Raw genomic sequence first — 18,646 nt, 5'->3', positions numbered from 1 at the left:
AAAAGCTTCCTGCAACAACTTGCCTGATGAGACTTCACTGCCACGTAGAGCTCCGACAGCTGCAGTTTCTGCACATTTCGTAAAGTTTTGGGGCTGTTTCTGCTCTGTCCTCCGAAACTTGCTGGTGTCAGCATGCTGGTGGGTCTTCTGAGCTGGCTCTGCTCCTCCGTGCTGGTGGCGGTCAGCGGGGGGAAGCTGCCCGAGGCCGAGGTGACCATAGATGTCCTGCACAGACCTTTCATCTGCCACAGAAAGTCCAAGTATGGAGACATCATGCTGGTGCATCACGAGGGATCCTTCGAGAATGGAACCGTGTTTCACTCCACGTAAGATTAATTTCATCTTTCAGACTGACTGCAGGTCAGCAGGGCCGTGCACAGGTAATGTTGGGACCATGTGCTCAAGCCTGCAGAAGAAATACAGATGTACTCTGAAGAAAAGTACATCTTGTGTACTATATATATATATAGTTTCTGCATTTATTGTAATTCCTTTTTTTTCTTCTACCCCTATACTTTAATGTGCTATATCTGTGCCTGTGTTGCTGCAACATCTGGAACTTCCTGGTCTGGGATTAATAAGTAGAAGTGTTCAATAGAGACTCCCTCATCTCAAAGAATCTATTGAAACAAAAGTCAACAACAGTGGTGGGTACGCCACAATAGAAAAATGTCAACATCTCAATAACTTGCCATGTGCCCTTGAGCAGTAATTACAGCTCCATGAACACATCTATGTAGTTCATGAAGTTAAAATTAGGCCTGTGTTGTATGAACTCAAAAATAGTCTTTTTTTTTTTTTTTTTTTCAGAAAAACTGATATTTATGTTTGACTGTAGTACAAAAAAGGACATGTCTCCAATGAATTTTTCACAAAACTTACACTCACTCAGTCATACAGATAATAAAGTTGGCACATATTGCATAAACAGACTTCATTCTTCAAGATAATGTTTAAACAAGGGGCTGGAAATGTTGCTCACAGATTTGTTCTTCAATAGTGACGTGATGGCATAAATCAGTTGCTGCATGTCCATTGATTTGACTCTCCTTTTTTTGCCACATGGACATGGACACAGTTCAAAGAATTCCATGATTTACAGTTTGAGTCAATGCTTTGAAAATCCTGATTACAGTCAAGAGGTCCACTTTGATTCTCTGTGGGACCCTCATTCTTTACTCTGGCCTTCGGGCATGTTTCTGTGTCTGTGTTTATCTGCTAGTCGAACGCACGGAGACAATCAGCCGGTATGGTTCACACTGGGCATCAGAGAAGTGATCAAAGGCTGGGACAAAGGCCTGCAGGACATGTGCGCTGGAGAAAAGAGGAAGCTCATCATACCTCCGGCACTGGCCTATGGGAAAGAAGGAAAAGGTACCATCGCTTCATCCAAACCTTCACTGCACGCTGATGAAAATGTTCTCACCTTTAGTCTTGTAAAATGTTTGTCAATATGACGCATTGTGTATTATTTGCATGCGTGTATGTCATACCTGTCTTGTTTTGAATGGCTTTCTAGGACGCCCACACTGAATGAAGGTTTCATTCAGTGACATTAGTCCACTTTTTCTCACCGCTGAGCATGTGAACAATACTGTGCTGTCTCCCGGTAAGCACAACTCAGCCTAACCAATAACACATGTCCGTCTGTGCCTCACTAACATTTCCCATGCAAAAAACTTCTGACAAATACCTCGTGGCATTATTCATTATTGTGTCAAACCAACTGTTTCCTTCTTGAGAAAGTGCACTTTGTTTCAGTTTCGTCTGACTTCCTCTTTTGTTTTTCTGCAGGAAAAATCCCACCAGAAAGCACCTTGACCTTCATCATCGAGGTGATGGAGATCAGAAATGGGCCGAGGTCACACGAGTCCTTCCAGGAGATGGACCTCAATGATGACTGGAGGCTTTCCAAGCAAGAGGTGAGGACAACAACAATAACAGCAAATGTTTTTAGGTCTTTAGCTAAAAGACTCTCAATCAGACCGTGAGCAATGCAGTTAGACTTGTTATTTGTCCATATCAAATATGATCAAACCTGGTGAAGATAAACAGCAACGGGTGCAGGAAAATGCAGATTTAATTCCGCACTGATATAGTTTAGTGAAGACATCATGAAAAGGGGCAATAATGCCCTAAAACTATCAATTGTTGTTCACAGTGTAAAAGGAAAAGCTACCACAGCTCCACCCTCCCATCCCATCAGACTTTTCACTAATAAAACAAGTATTGTTTAATCTAGCATGGTTATGTCTAAGGTGTTACTCACCACAGCAACACGTACATAATATAACATTGTCATCATTCTTTGCAATCTTATTACGTTACTATTCTGTGCAATCGGACCTTTTCCATATTTAGATGCACACCAATGTTTTTTATTTTTTTGCATTTTTTTTATAAATTACTTCTACACTGACAAAATGTAGACGAAAAAGAGTCGATCATTTAATTTAATTTAATCTGAATGACACTATTTTGAGATACTGCTGTCATGCATGTTAACAACCTCGAAATTCCAAATTTAAATGTATAACAAAAAAAAAAGACTGGAAATCTTTCCTTGTTTTACGTATGTATAGATGAAATGTATTTATCTCATTGAAAAGTCTCCTGACTGTATTCGTATTGCTTCATGTTATGCTCCCTAAAAAATAATGGCGTTACTGCAACATGTATATTTCGCTTGAGCACAATGAATGAAGGTCATCTCATTTTAACACCTAAATTAAAATGTGTCGCATTTAATCTGACAGGTGAAAGTGTACCTGAAGAAGGAGTTTGAGCGCCATGGCTACCCTCCTAATGACACTCTGCATGAGAACATGGTGGAGGATATTTTCGCCAAAGAGGATGCGAACAAGGACGGCTTTATATCCTCCAGAGAGTTCACTTATAAACACGATGAACTCTGACGTCCCGCGAGGCTCTATCCTGATTCCAAGAGTTGAAATATGTGCAAAGAAACCCTCATGATATCTGAACTATTTCAGCCTTGTTTCAGTTTTATGTTTGCGTGGTTTGTGTCCATTACTTTTGTGTGCAGAAGTGTTCATACTGTGGTAGATGTTGAGCTGATGGGTTGATGTAGCTGGTGATCTTTTTCAGGGTTAATTTTATTAAATATTTTTTTTTGGGGGGGGGGGACCATTCTTAACTGTGGTTTCTGTGAGAATATTTCTTTGTAATTCAATTTTCCTAGTGTTAAACAGACATTTTGATCATATAACTGCATAGAAGCTGGTGTAATTAATCTAAGACTGTTTGTCCTAATTATAGTTGAAAATATAATTATAAGACCTCGGTGAGATTTGTCAATTATTAAAGTAATTTGAAACGCTTGTGTTTGACAAGTCGGAATAACTGACAAGTGTGTGAACAGAATCCATTGTCCAGGAAAGGCCTTGAACGTTAAATGATTTATGTGCCGCTAATACCCTCAAATATATTTTGCGAATGTTTGTCGCGACAGTAAGTTGTCGGTGAGATAAGATAGAAAACTAACATGGGAAGCATCTGGAGTAACTGTTGTTTTAATATTGTGCTATTTTTTTAAGACCTGACACACACATCAGTGTTAAACGTAATGTATGTGAATTTGTATTTAAAGCAATAAAGAGAACAGGTGAACTTTTTAAACAAAAAGACTTTGGTTTATTTGGTGATCACACATTGATCCAGTAGGTGACACTGTTTTCTCAGTGTTAACATTAGTCTGTTCGAGAAAGGAGATCCTACACCTCATATATTATAAACATCAGCGCTAAAACGGATACAGAGTCAGGAAAAATGCATCAATAGATAACGGCACCATTATTCTCTATATACATTGATATGCAGGCACCCGAGGTTCAGTTTACCCTGCAGTCCAAGAGAATAGTTTCCAAAACTTCACACGTAATAACACTCTCACATTGTGTCTTTAAGAGAAATTGGGTGTGCGCTATGCACTTCAGTCAAGAGAGCTTCTGGTTGTTACTGTAAATGTGGAATTTCCATATTTCACTCTGCTTAAAAAGTCATTTTCAAGGAGAGCCTTTTCAGAGCATCGTTATCATTAAGTGTTGTGTAAAAGGGTAGCAGTACTTGAGTTTACACAACAGTTCTCTGTGTAATAAAAAGAGATGTATAGCTTTATAAGCAACAGCTATTAGGTATTTTTAATATTTATTTTCATTCTGAATTTAAGAGATTTTTATTTTTTTGTTTCATTATTATTTAGGACGATGATTCAAAATTACACTGGACATGAACTTATTGATGCTCTTCAGGCTGACTTTTCGATGATACTTTATAACCGTGTTTTCAGGGACAGGGTCCAGACTGAAGAGGAGATGAGAGTATTTAATTAATTTTTTAAAGAAAATAATATTTAGAACTTCTGCTTTATGATTTACAGTGCAGGTAAGTTGTCAAAAGTTACTTTGCATAAATTCAAATCGCTTTTTTTCTATTAATAATGCAATACAATTCCATATGGTCTCACTATATATGTAAGATGTTTGTTTTTTTTTGGGGGGGGGGGGGGGTAAACAAAAACCTTCAACTTCAAGGCAATGCAACAAAAGTCTCAAATGAGTTTTCAATACTGAAATGATCAAGTTAACCGTAAGACAGTCACATTGAATAAAGTAGGAAGACACGGTTGTGAAAGGGTCTGCGCCTCTGTGTGTCTGTCGCATGTCGAGTGTGAGCAGAGCGAGAGTTGGGCGAACCCGCCTCCTCCTCATGCACATTCAAAACATTCCACACTGGAAAAGGTCAGAGCGCCATCAGACCCGGTTTGACACTTGTCTTCACACAACTGCATGGCATATCTCATGAAGCGCGTGGCTCTTACGATGATCACTTCGGGGGACGAAGCTCAGGGTGGGACTTCAACTCATCTGAGGTGCGTCCTTATTGCAGGTGGTTTTGGGTTTACTGTAAAAACAGCAAAGAGGAAGAAAAGGGAGAACTCAGCCAATGGGAACAGGGCGAGGACAGAAATTCTGAATGAGTTGAGGCGCTACCTCTGTTTTCTTTGCTGGGGTAGATCCTTGGAAACGGCTTGAATTCATCAGGCGGGGGTAAGTCTTCCACAGGGTGGAACTGGAACTTCGATTCAAAGTCATCAGCTGAAATAAAACAATGCATTAAGTTACAGGTAAGTCGCTGCAGATCTTCCATGGGCAGTGTTTTTGTCAAATGCAATTTCATCTTGCAATTCTATTTATCACACTCGATGTGTTGTCGACGGTCTACGTCTTACCCAGGCTGTGCAGGTGTCCGTTCCTGAGGCTGGATGGGGGCAGGGGAGGCGGCGGTGGAGGCGGAGGAGTGCGGGTGGAGAGCTCGGTGCTGGGGGAACGCGCCGGAGGAGCTGGAGGAGGGGCGAGCCGACCCACCCCTGTTAAGAAGAGGAGTCGGACATCGGCGAATAAAAACCAGCAACATGAATATTTCTGTTAAAGAAGAACTACAAAAAGGCAGTATTTGATGGACACCGCGTCTGTTCAACCTCGTAGTAATAAACAATGCGTACAGTAACAGAATACTAAGTAAGTGTTTCGTTTTAATTCTATACAAAAGTGTAAATCCAATCTAATTTGATGTGATTCAAATTAAAAATGTCCATGTCACGTTGAGAATTCTGTTTATTTGATGATTACAGATTTAATGTTTAAACTCCGAAATAAACTACAACTGCAAACTAAACATAACTAAAAAACAAAAGTGAACTAAAAATCGATTTTAAAATCAAGCACGCGGCGAACGTAAACTCTACTGCACTAAAACTGTAAATGACACCAAAGTACAAAACTAAAGTAAAACGGTAAACTAAACTAAATACATTACTTTATTAATATAAAATACACCAAACAGTTCAGTTCTTACCTGCACTTCTGGGCACCGCCGGGGGCCGCCGGGTGGGGGCGTTGCAGGGGTATGAGGGAGGTAGCGGGCGCATGGCGGGCGAAGGCACAGGGGGCACTTTGGGTGGTGGAGGAGGGAGGTTGGATGGACAGCTTGGTGTAAAGGAAGATGGGAGTGGGGGAGGAGGAGGTGGAGGAGGAGGTCCCAGGGGGCTGTCACGCAGAATTGGAAATCTGGAAGGTTCAGAGTAGGCCGGGGAAGGAGACGGCAGGTAGAAGCACCCAGAGGAGCGGTCCCCCGGGGAGGCTGACAGAGGCTGGAAAACTGGCGGAGGAGGTGGCGGAGGAGGTGTGGAGGGATGGGGGACAGTTGTGTGGTGAAAGTGTTGGATGGGGAGCCATGTGGGCTTGGTAACTTGGGACGGAGGCAGAGGGGGAGGGCAGGAGGGAAGTGGCGGCGGCCGGTTGGCTGGACGCTCAGGTAAGGCTTGCGGCGGGGGAGGCGGGGGCGGACCCGACGGGGGAGCGGGTGGAGGTGTGGGCGGAGCTGAAGCGGGATAAGGAGGTAGCTGCCTGCTGCTGTGGGAGGGGGAGGGAGGTGCAGAGGACGAGGGAGCGAGAGGACGGTGGGGGGGGCTTTGGAGCTCTGCTATCCGGTGGTGGTCGGGGGCGAAGGTGGAGTCAGCTGCAGCGGGGGGGTTCCACAGAGGCTTCAGGGAGGCTGAGGAGCTCGATCGAAACACTTCAACACACACAGACTGTCACTTCACTGCTCAACGTGGTTGCACATGACTGAACGTGCATCCATCTACGATTCTGCACCAACCTGAGGTCTTGCCTGCCGTGTCCCGCTGTCCGATTGGCCTGAGAGTGGGGAACCCTCCAGCGAACAGCCCACTCAGGGGCGGTCCCATGGGTGCCACCCCACCCGATGAGCTCTGAGAGGCACCAGCATTTCCAGATAGATCTCCACTGTTTCCCTTGGGTTCTGGGGTGGGGGTGGGGGTGTGGGGGATTCACATGGACACATTCGTCACAAACTCATTAAATCCCGTCAAGATCATTTTGTCATCACAATTTCATGTTTTTTTGCACTTTCTAAATTACAACAACATAATTTAGAAAGGTTCAAAATGGGCTTGAGAAATCTGCAACAGTTATGGGACTATTTTACAGCAAAACGTTTTGCAATTTTTCTAACATGATCAAAAATGAAGCGTTTCAGGTGCTCAACTTAACTAATTCTGCAACTGTTTCAACATCTTTTGAAACTTTGTCATAACTGTTCCATTTGCAGTTTTGTTGCAGTCCAGAGAGATAGAGGTGATATTTTCATTGACAGTGTCAACTTAACCCTTTGTGAAGAGAAATGGGCTTCGTCTTGAAGTGAAACAGATCTAAATGTACAATAGTTTCAATCAAACATTATAAAATCCACTAAATATAAAACAGAACAGTTACCCAAAAGCACACAACTTTCATAAAGCCTTGCCTTTGGAAGGACACATGGTGTATTCTTCATTATTCCCTGCCTGGTCTGCATTGTGTTGCAGGGCATCACTTTCTAGTGTGTCCTGGCCTGTACTCACCTTTTTTTTTTTTTAATGTCGGGAATTTAAGAGCTCGACCAACACAATCCTCCCACTGAACAAAATAATCTCTTTTTTACTCCCTTGTCTTTCAAACTAATCCATTACATATTTGACATATTTCATCCGCCACACTCCCATATTTCAAAATGCAAAGCCCCCCTCCACTGTAAGAGTGGCTGAGTGGAAGAAACAAACATCGTAAGGCGACTTTCAACTTACTATCGACAGCAGGGGCGCTGCGGTCATTGACCTGAGTTACTTTCTTGAGCCTGGCTCCTTTTTGGATGTCGGCCAGCAGGGCATTCCTTCCTCCTCCTCCTGCACCACACTGAAGCTTCGGAGGCTCAAACGGACACTGTCACACAAAACGTAACAAAAAAAAAATAGAAGTTTTATAATCTCAATATGTCACTTTAGCAATTTTCTGACAGCGTTTGATGAACCGGGCTGCATTGTGGCGTAGTGGTGAGCGCTCCCAGTTTGAATCCAGGTTTGAGAGCATTCGAGTTTGGAGCTTGCATGATCTCGCTTTGCATTTAGTAGTTCTCACTGTGTACTCTGGTTTTCTACTCCAGTCCAAAACTTTACAGTTGAATTTAACTTGTGACTTTAAATTACCTTTAGGTGTTTGTATTTGCTCTGTGACCTGCTCACTGACTACCGTGTCTTCAGAGTTCGATGGGATCAGCGCCACTGCCGTGGCCCCAATGGGATAAATCATTATAGAAGACATATCAATGGACTGAAACTGTTAGTATACCTCTGACTGACCACTTTAAGGTTGTAGGTTTGCATCTTACCGTCTCTTTATGCTATAAGAAAGTTTAAAAGTGTACAACACATCTCAGTTCTATAACAAACAAATCCAAATATATATTACAAAATAAACGTAGACATTGGTGGATGGACGTCAAGAGAGTGAGAAAAAAGTAGTCAAACAAAAAAGAAAGATGTTTAACTTTGTTAATGTATATACTATAGATTTATACACAGTTTTTTTCTTCTCATATCTTCATAAAGTCAGAGTGTTGTTACTGAGCCATCCCTCCGCGCCAGGGCTTTGTGTGACGGCTGCAGCAACTCATTTAACATGAGAACACTGTGAGCCCACTGAGGAAATATAACACTCCTCTGCTACTGAGAGTCTGCTCACCGACGTTTTCTGTGTGTGTGTGTGTGCGCGCGTGTGTGTGTGCGCACGTGAGCTCAATCAATAATGCAAAAAAACCCTCCAGGTGTTTGGTTGATGGTCAACAAAAAGGATCCATGAGTGAGTGAGACTGCACTGGAGAGAGCTGAGGGGAGGAAGGGTAGAAATACTCACCTGTGGCAGGGCAGCGCTGGGTGGAGGAGGTGGAGGGGGTCCTGGGGGAGGTGGAGGAGGAGGAGGAGGAGGAGGAGGGGGGGCCGGCATGCTTATGTCTCACACACCTGCAGACGTCAATAAACAGCCTGTTATTAGAAACAAATGCAAAGCCACAGAACAGCTTCTTGGGGGTTCTCTTTCTTCTCTTCCCGTGTCCGAGGCTGCGGCTGTGTAAAGGGGAGCGCTGGATGACCTCCTACCCGCTTCCCTGTACAGGAAGCGCTTTCACCACCGTACAGCACAAAACAGGAAACAGCGAGCACTCCATCCTCTCCAGAGAAATCTAACACATCCCCTCCCGAACGCCCCTGCTACTCGTCTTCCCGCCGCACCAGTAGGCAGAACTTGAGACCAGAACAATGGTGAGTGTTGTGTGAAAAGTAATGGACCCCTAACCCTCAGTGACCAAAAGGCCCTCGCTGCAGTGACTGAATGGAAAAGGCACACTCAGGAATGTCCACAGGAAAATGCAACAGCGTGCAAACACATTGTCCTTTTTTTCCCTCCAGACTACATTGAACATCAGGCAGGATGTCTTAGAGCAACAACTTTGATAAACAAAGCCCAAAAAGAGATATCCACAGTAGTTTTCCAGGAATAACTGCGATCCAGTATGATGTTACAGACTGATGGTGACTCACATATCAACAGTTTGCCACCGTACATTCTTGATTAGTTGTCTGCCATGACTTAAGGACTGAAAACAGCCAGAGGTTTGTGCACATCCAGGTCTTTGTGGAGTCTGCACATGTGCCTCCTCAGCAATTTAATAAAACACTGAACAGAACCTGTTTTTGTGTCTGATTCCTCGCCTGTCCACTGTGACCCCGTGCAGTTCATGCTTCCCTTCTTTGCAACTGGTCGACTGTCCTCTGTTGCTATTTCCATCTTCATATCTGTGTCAAGCAGCCACACTGCCAGGTTTGATCTTTAAAAGGGGCAAAGCTGGACTCTGTGTGGCTGAGCCCTTTCGGAGGAGCTGCTGTTTCCCTCTGGCCTGCAGTATCTTCTCCTCTGTGAGGTGAAGCAATGAGGACTGCTGCAGCTTTAACACGAGTCACTTATTCTTAATTTAGGAAAGGATCTTAAAACTTAGTTTGTTCCCATTCGTAAACACACAAACCAAATATGCGACAGTGGGAAAATGTCTGACTAAAATGTATTTATTTAGGACAAAGAGGAATATTAAAAAGACTAACTCAAACCAATCAAATAACAGAGTAAAAGCATATCAACAGAAGCTATTCAACTAACTAGAACTAGTACAATTCAAACAAACTCCTACGATGAACAAAACAAACTCACTTCTGCGAAAAGAAATCCTTCATGTAAACATTTCTTACCTTCACAAAAGACCAGTTTTTACTGGAAAGGCGTCAGTGAAAAAAAAAAATTCGTTACAGAGCTCTTCTCATAGCGGGACAGTGAGTAAGAAAGTCTCCCAAGTTATTTTTAGTGAGCAAGGACGCCGCTTATCGCTTGTGTTGACTTCTGCTGAAAACTGTGACGCTCCAAAGAACACCTGGAAAAAAAAGTTCCAAAACTTTTCATTCTACTTTATCCCTGTTTTGTTTTGTTTTTTTAATTTTGTTGTTGTTTTTTTGTTGGTTGGTTTGTTTTCCCCACCTGAGAAGACGCACACCCGCCGGATCGCACGAAACAACGGCCCCTGCCTGTTTGCACCGGTTCATTCCCTGTGAGACGCACCGGGAGGCGCGCAGTGCAGGACCGCACCGCACCTCACCGCCCAGACTCCTCACTGGACCAATGGAGAGAGGCGCGGAGGGAGGGGGGAGGTCTGGCTCAATGTCATCGTCTCATTCCGGGCAAGTAGAACCACAGACCGTTCCCTCAAATCCAGTTTGGCCTAGGGAGTTAAAAAATAAAAGAAAAAGAAACAAAAAAGAAAAATAATGCATCATGCAAGCATGACAAAGAATGAATTTTAATGATAAATACATATTTAAAACATGTTGCAGTGTATGGTTCAAGACATGTCAGCACACTTTCGCCCTCTAGTGTTTTTACTGATGTATTACAACCCTATTCATGTGTTTATAAAGAATTTTTTTTTAAATCTGATTTTAAATGGCAACTTAGATAAATACATGGCCATTTTGTTGCCAATATATTTTGTTGGCAATATATTTTTCATTTAATTTCATTTATCCAGCATTTATCCCAACCTGACCAGATGCTCAACTACCTAGTCTGTTACTATAACTAAAAACATTTATTTTAGCCATTTTGTATCTGTAATATGATTCTTTTCATCATGACAAAAGTGTCGTGACTTTTGTTCATGATCTCACTATCCTACTTTATCAGTCATGAACAAGAAATGCCATGTTTTTGTCTTTTCACTTGGCCACAAACAAGTCCACTTCGTGCCAGAGGCCAAAAGGACAAGATAAAATGCAGAGTATGCCTCAACTGTGCATCAACATTCTGTCCAAGAAAATCACAACAAACACAAACACTGAAACTCTCGAACATATCTGAAGAGGCCAAAGGTCCTTTTGCCCAGTCCAAAGCTTTTATTCATCATTGATTAGTACTCAAGTCATTTTTCAATAACTCTTGGACTGTAATTACAGAGATGTAACTACACAGCATTGACTTCAAAGATCCCAGTGTCATTACACCCTCTTGTTTTTGTGTGCATAAGACACAAGCATTTCCATGGACATGCAGGTGTAAGTATACAAGCACACACACCTCAAACTTTAAAAGCCAGAAAGGAATGCAGTGACACAGGCGTGCTCCTCCCTTAAACTGGTAACGTAACTCTGACCTGGCCTTGACATCGGCCATTGACTCTATGTATAAACTCTAATTGGCCCCTTTTTTTCTGGGATGAAGTTCTTAAAGACTATCCAAAGCCAAATTTCAGCCATGTTTGGACAGAACAAACACCAGTGGATCTCCGTAAAGGAAGCTGAAGCACACAGAAACATTTCTAGCTGCAGCCGATATTGTGTATATTTATCATATTTTACCTTCAGGTTCGTATTCACAGGTAATCCAAAACACAACTTGGTCCTTGAAAGGAAAACCTGCCTTATGTCATTCATTTTTATGCCATTTTTTCATTAAATGTCAGGAGCAAATAGCTTTGTTAAGGGTCCCGTATGTAAATAAATACGCTATACTTTATTCGTCATCAAAATATTAACTGCATTTAGCCGACAACAAATGCTGTGCCGCTGGCAGACGTTTTTCACTCACACATATAATTAAACCATGTACACCTTCATAGAAATCCTTCTTACCCTTTAGAATCAACTTTCTTAGCATAAGCATTACAAAAAAAAACATTATAGTTGTCCTTCATTATTAAATATATAGACTTCCTGTTGCAGCAGTATTGCAGATATCATACAAGAGCTGTATTCCTGAAGCACATCGCACATCTCGAGCACTGAGATAAAAACCATGGAGCTCTTTTAACAAGTACAGGAAGAGATCTATAAAGAAAATCTGCCCTTTTTTTTGCATCGATTGTCCAATATCACTGGCAGAATGGTTCAGTAACCATCATAAACAGACACAGATATAGTTAACGTTACTTTACAGTGTAACTGTAAACATCTGTGGCACAAATCAAAGAGAAACATCGATTCAATCAGTTCTTGTGCCACATTAAAGATTTGCTCAAGAGTTTCAATGCCTGTCATCTTCATCATCAACTTCTTGGCACGCCTCAAGAGAACGAAGCATCTTCACACGCTTCAGTCTCTTGGAAGCATCTTGACAAAGCACCCACACCCCCCATTCTTCTCTTCACTGCCACCGTGTGTCCTCTTTCTCTGGTGCCACGTTCTCAGTCTCTTTCACCGTCGGGGGAAGCGTCGAGCGCATCTTTTGCCTGTCCTTGAATCGGCCTGATCGCGAAATTGTGAATTTCCTGATCGAAGTTTGCTCATTGAAGATGGACTCCAGATGGGAGTCGTCAAACGTGTCATCCAGGAAGACGTCACAGCTGTTGTAGGAGTCTTGCTGGCTCTGGGCCGAGCCAGTGGGGGTCTTGGCTGCAGCGGCAGTGGGGTCTTTTTGCTTTTCAATGTCCGAGCCAGAGGTGGCTACTGAACCCGAGTCCTTGGAGGCAGCAGTCTTCCACTTGGGCAGGAATGCCCTCCACCATTTGGGCCTTTCTGTCATGTCTGACAGCAGGACAGCGCCTGGAGAAAGAGATAGTACAATCTGTAGTTGTGCTCTCAAGCTTTACCAAACACTTCACTGTTTTGTAAATTCATGAACTCTGAGTCAAGTAATTCCACCTTAAACCAATGTCTAGAACATACCATTCCGAATCCTTGTTAGAATATTGACATTAATTGTCTGAATTTAATTGCAGATCATTTTAGTCTCACCAAAATGTAGTTTTTCCTCATATTTCTTTCGTGTGAGACAAAGTCTTGCCAACTAATCCTATGAATAACCAGTGTCACCATGTTTAGCTGCTTTGACAAACTGGTTTAATGAGTCGTGAGAGCAGAAGCTCAGACTAAGGCAGTGATTCACAGAGGAACAATACAAACAAACACAAAAGTCCGAGGCACTTACCTGAGCTGTAACCGAGGGGATCCGGGTGCCTTTAACGACCCAAAATCAAAGTGTAAAGGTGTAAACTTGTGGCTGTGCTGAGATGTTTATCAGCAGCACTCAGCCCTCTGAGCCTGGTTCTCCAGCAGCCAGTCACCTGAATCACCTCAGACGACAATCCTTCAAAGCCTCGCACAAATATCCACTCCACGCACGAGCCAGGTGTCCTGCCCCATCACTTTCCCCTCCATCAAAACTCTTCCTGCCTTCTTCCCGGGAATTATCTCTTATCTTCTGCGGCAGCGGTTGAGGAAAACCTGAAGGAGCTTGACATATTTATAAGGAGTGACTTTCCTCTTCTCATCCAGACAGGTTTCCGCCTCCGAAACTCTCCTCTCTGCATACCTGTCCTCACTCCTGATTGGACGAGGCGCTCCGGGAGCGGTCATGTGACCGCCGCTCAGGTGAATCCACGGGCTGCGGTGGGCGGGGCTGGTGGTTGCATGGCAACATCGCCAAACCCATGGGAGCGCGAGTGTCTTCGGTATCAAATTGAAAAAAAAAAAAGAAAAGAGTTCTTTGTATCGGCTGAACCCAACCCAGGACATGGAGCCAAATTATGCAGCTTTTTTTCTGGCCGCCCAGTAGTTTAGGCTTTGATTTGTCACACGAAGGAGTGGAACAGCAAAGCGGGACGTTTATTAGCGCGATTAAAGTGCTGATAATCACCTGGGTGCATCTCAGCCAGCCTGCACCTGTAAATTATGAGACGCGTGTGCATTTATGCCGAAGGAAGTCACTCGACTCATGAGGACGCATTAGCGCACCAGACGTGCAATTGGAGTTGTTGTAAGCTCACATTAAGTGAGAGGAAGCGGTTTGGACTGGCGCCAGTTTCATCCGCCGCAGTCTCGTGTCTCCTCGGCGGAGGTTCCTGCTTCTCCTCGCCCCGGTGCTCCAATGTTTCCACCTCAGGAGTCACAATCGAAGACCACCGTGGGGCCCTTTCTGAGTTTACATGTTTCCCCTGGGCTCTCCGATTTCCCTCGCCGTCCCAAAACATGCATTTGAAGTTGATACGTGATTATAAACTGTAGGAGTGTGTGTTCATCTTGATGGGACACCACAGTACAACAGGCCGATGAAGAAAAAGTGAGAATGGAATATCTTACAGTCTTCAAAAAGTTGTGAAATTTGTCATCACTAGATGGTTTGTGATGGTTAATCTAATTGATGTGTTGAGTTTTCAATAAACAAGAATTTAAAGAAGCAAAAAATACAGTATACTAAAATTTAACCTGCCTTTCACCATCCGATGGCTCTAACACTATTATCTAACACTATTGCCATAAAGTTACTACTAAACTATTACCACTAAAGAATTCCTGTACATGTTCATCCGTTACATTTTGCATGGAATTTTTTTAACTTTTTTTCATACTTCACTTTATTTACTCAGTGATGTCTTTATGTGAAATGGCGCATTATATATATCCCAAAAAAAAAAGAATACACATGGCTGTCGTACCAATAGCTCCGCTTAGATCAGGTAAAAGAAGGAGTTCTGTTCACAAATAAGTCATTGATTAAATGAATAACATAATTTTACACACATTTCTGTAATCACTATCCCAATGTCCTACATCTCTATTGCCATTAATAGGAGATCCACTAGAGGAGTTTGATGACCAAATAAAGGGCAAAACATTCTGTATGTGCAAAGCTGAAAGACGGTCGGCCTCAGGGGATTGAGTTCCACCACTTGTTAGTCAGCAAGCTGTTCTGATCAATGTCTTGACTGCTCACGAAAACATAAGCCCTGAACACTTTTCAAACAAGAATGTAATCAATAAAGCTGCACAATTTCAAAAACATTGAAAATTATAGCAAAAATAATCATTTTTATCCTCAAAATACCGCTGGGTGTATCAGTGCATGTGTGCAAGAGATGTCAGAACAATCTCCGTTTTGCCTCCTAACACATCCAATGATCTTGGTTTTATATTAGTTAGTGTATTAAGATTAATAATGAATTGAATGATCTTTTATTCTTGAACAATAACTAGGATGAAAAGCACGTTTTGTAGTGTCCTTAGCTCATATTTCTTCAGCAGTATGCAGAGAAGTTACATCATCCAGATGTCATGTTGTACCACTAAAAGCAGTTTCTCTTGTTAAATGGTGTCTGTGTCAGTTGGTGCCAACAGGAAAGACCCACCGAAACACAGAATCAGAATGTAGATCAAGAAAACCCTGTGTCTCCCTCTCAGTGGAATGAAAGGTATGGCTGACTGACTGGCAGGCTCTCTCTCTCTCTCTCTCTCTCTCTCTCTCTCTCTCTCTCTGCATACTTTGGTGACTTCCTCTCCTCCCACCTCCCTTCCCAGTCGAAACTCTGTACAGTTATTTCCTCTGCCCGCTGGTGATGGAAACCTACTTAACATTGTGTCTGATCCCTCTCGGCCAAACTACTTTGAATCTTCATACATTTTTGCATTTGTGAACACAAACACATAAGATACGACGACCTCATAGTTTAATAATTGCATTGGTGAACATCAGTTGTTTCACTGAATAAAGGGTGAAATTGTAAAAGGCAAAAACATTTCCAAACTGGTTAAAGATTAAAATTGAATTGCAAGACTTCACATTTAAAAAGCAATCACATTTGAATGAAATTAAAGACTCACCTCTCAAAATGACGGCGCCCACGTCGCTCTAAACAGCATTATAATCACAGGATGTCATCTTGTTGTATAAGATCTCGGTTTTGCTCTCTGCTTTTCTAACTCTTTGTCCCTTATCTTCGTGATCCGCTTTCCTCTCCACCTCACTGCAGGTAGTCTCACTGAAGGGTGATCATTAACTATAAAAACTACACCAGATAGATGAAACACCCAGGCGTGCATTTTTAGATAAGGATCTCCATTATAAACATCACTCTATCCAACCACAGAGCACAGTAAGGGTGTAAGAGAGAGAGAGAGCCCTGGATCGGATCATTGAAACTGAAAAACACGTGGAGAATGTGTGTTGAAAACTCAATGATTCTCTCGGGAGATTTTGAAACAATGACTGTTATATAAGGTATTCCCTTCACTGTTTCTACCCAGTGAGGGGGGGGGGGGGACTTCTTTCCATTGCAAATCAATTTCATTAATGCTTTTGTTCGACAGTCAACTTGGAGGAGTAGTCCTGCGTAAAGGAACATTAATTTCCTCTTGCTTAAGTCATAGTTTACCTGATCCTGCAGCGTTCACATCTGTCCTCGCTCATGTGGAAAAAAAATACAAATATATATATATATATATATATATACGTATATATATAAATAAAAATGAGTTGCTACATTTGTTTGATTGCTGATATACATTAGTTGTAATTCAGTTTAGGTCAATAAAACATATGATCATTTAAATTCTCTAATAAACGGTACAGTCATCTTATATTCACCCATCAATCTCCTAATTTATCCAAATTAAGCCCCAAGCTGGTGGAACCAATCCCTGCTGACCATGACAGGATACACCCTGGAAAGGTCCCCATCAGTCGCAGGTCAAACACCATCTCATATTCACTCCGACAGAAAACTTAGAGTCACTGATTAACCTCAACATCTTCTTGACGTGGAAAACAATCATACATACCAGGAGAACATACACATTTCACATGGAAAAGCCCCAAAAGACCAGATGGAACTTGAGATTTTGACATTCGTGCACAAGGTTTCTTCAGCACAAATCCCTTGCAGCAACTTGAGTATCTAGTATGATGGAATAAATGTAAATCTGTTTGACAACAACTAAAATAATATTTAATCAAGTTAAAATGCTCGTCGTGTAAACTACAGAGTGCAAAAGTTCAGTTATTGCAGCAGTATGAGAATTGCATGGTGGACAGTAGTTAAAAGATCACATCACGTCGCATCACTTGGTTTTGAGTGATTTTCCAAGTAGGTCAAAAGATCTGAAATGAATGATACCTTGATCCGTTAACTCTGAGACGTAATGACTTCATGAACTTCTTCAACAACAAAATTTTAACTATTACTGATACAACTGAAGACACGTTGCAAACATATTGTGGATGGTATTGCTTAAATATTTATCTGAAAGAGATGTTATTCCCATATTACCCCAGCAGAACATTTTGTTCTCAGAGTGCTGCTTACTGAAAGGTTCTTATATTTTCTAAAAGTAGAATGGGAGGCAAAACATTCAGCCATCAGGCTCCTCTCGTCAATGAGGCTGACACAGTCTCTAATTTTAAGGTTGGACTTAAACTCTAGTGATGCTACTACAGGTTTAGACTGCTGGGTGATATTTACTGCACTGAGCTTCTCTCCTTTCTCACTCTACATATAGTGATGCTCTCTCGCTCTCTCGCTCTCCCCTATCGCAAACCGGAACAGTTGAATGTCTCGACGTCTGAGCCTGGTTCTGCATTTTTCTTACTGTTAAAATAGAAGGTTTTCTTTCATGCTCCATAAATTAAATTTAATGAAATTTTTCACATTGAAAAAAAAACCCATTCATGATTAAGATTATGTGATTATAACTTTGTAATTCTTCATCTTCTTATATGTTGCTTTTGTCTAACCCAGGGTTGTGGGGTGCACATTTACACTTATCAGAGGCCATTAAGTCTTAGAGTCACCATTTCACTTCAGTGGGTATTTCTATTAAATGGGAGGAAAACAATGGTTCCCAGAGAAAGCCCATACATGCACAGAGGGAACATGCAAACTCCACACAGCCCTTAACTTGGGTCCTTCACACCATGAGTGACTAAACCACTGGGCAAACCCCTAGATATCTGTAATAGAAGTACTCTGTTCCTTTTGTGTGGACATAGGCTGAAAAAAGACGTATTATGCAAATCAAACGCACCCACTCAGCCATGCACGGATCTTTATATCAACCCTAAACTACGCAGTTCAAACTGCGTGTGCTTGTCAGAGCTCATGTTTTTAATGACGGAAACACGCTGGCATTACGCATTTGTCATGTGCGTATGTGTCGAGTAAGTCTTTGTGAAGAGATAAACCTGAAATTCTCTTTTTGTCATTGTGCAACAGGTTGAACCAAGGTGTGCTCAGCCTGGGAAAGAGAGCAGGAAGGCAGCCAGTTGGACTGGTAGAGTCAGCTGGCGATGGAACAGGCCCAGCAAAGGAAGTGAGTGGCTACTGTATCTAAGGACAGTAATGACACAAACACAAGCCTTGTTTACTCGCCTGCTCAGACAATGCAATCCTTGATGGGTCCTCTCAAATGCTGTTTACCCCACAG

General features: G+C 42.3%; 2 protein-coding genes across 3 annotated transcripts; one reads left to right on the top strand and one right to left on the bottom strand.

Moving 5' to 3' along the window:
• On the top strand, window positions 1–3,636 carry LOC308122409 (peptidyl-prolyl cis-trans isomerase FKBP14-like). The gene is made up of 4 exons (XM_080484194.1): window positions 1–326; window positions 1,223–1,374; window positions 1,795–1,922; window positions 2,757–3,636. The coding sequence occupies exons 1-4, from the start codon at window positions 133–135 to the stop codon at window positions 2,913–2,915; spliced, it is 633 nt and encodes a 210-aa protein (XP_080340320.1). The 5' UTR covers window positions 1–132; the 3' UTR covers window positions 2,916–3,636.
• Window positions 3,629–10,561, bottom strand: wipf3 (WAS/WASL interacting protein family member 3). Of its 2 annotated transcripts, XM_080484192.1 has the most exons (9): window positions 10,440–10,561; window positions 10,157–10,335; window positions 8,772–8,878; window positions 7,667–7,802; window positions 6,682–6,843; window positions 5,878–6,597; window positions 5,252–5,389; window positions 5,013–5,117; window positions 3,629–4,923 (listed from the first exon to the last, which is right to left on the bottom strand). In XM_080484192.1, exons 3-9 carry the CDS (start codon window positions 8,859–8,861, stop codon window positions 4,883–4,885), a joined length of 1,392 nt encoding a protein of 463 aa, XP_080340318.1. In that variant the 5' UTR covers window positions 8,862–8,878; window positions 10,157–10,335; window positions 10,440–10,561; the 3' UTR covers window positions 3,629–4,882. The 2 variants fall into 2 exon arrangements, with proteins under 2 accessions (XP_080340318.1, XP_080340319.1); XM_080484193.1 differs by having other exon boundaries at window positions 10,157–10,504.
• Between the last annotated feature and the right edge of the window lie 8,085 nt (window positions 10,562–18,646).

This window comes from Lipophrys pholis, assembly GCF_963383615.2.
Source record: "Lipophrys pholis genome assembly, chromosome: 17".
NCBI classification, from domain to species: Eukaryota; Metazoa; Chordata; class Actinopteri; order Blenniiformes; family Blenniidae; genus Lipophrys; species Lipophrys pholis.
The sequence above is the reverse complement of the archived record's forward strand: the minus strand, read 5'-3'. Positions and strand labels throughout refer to the sequence as shown.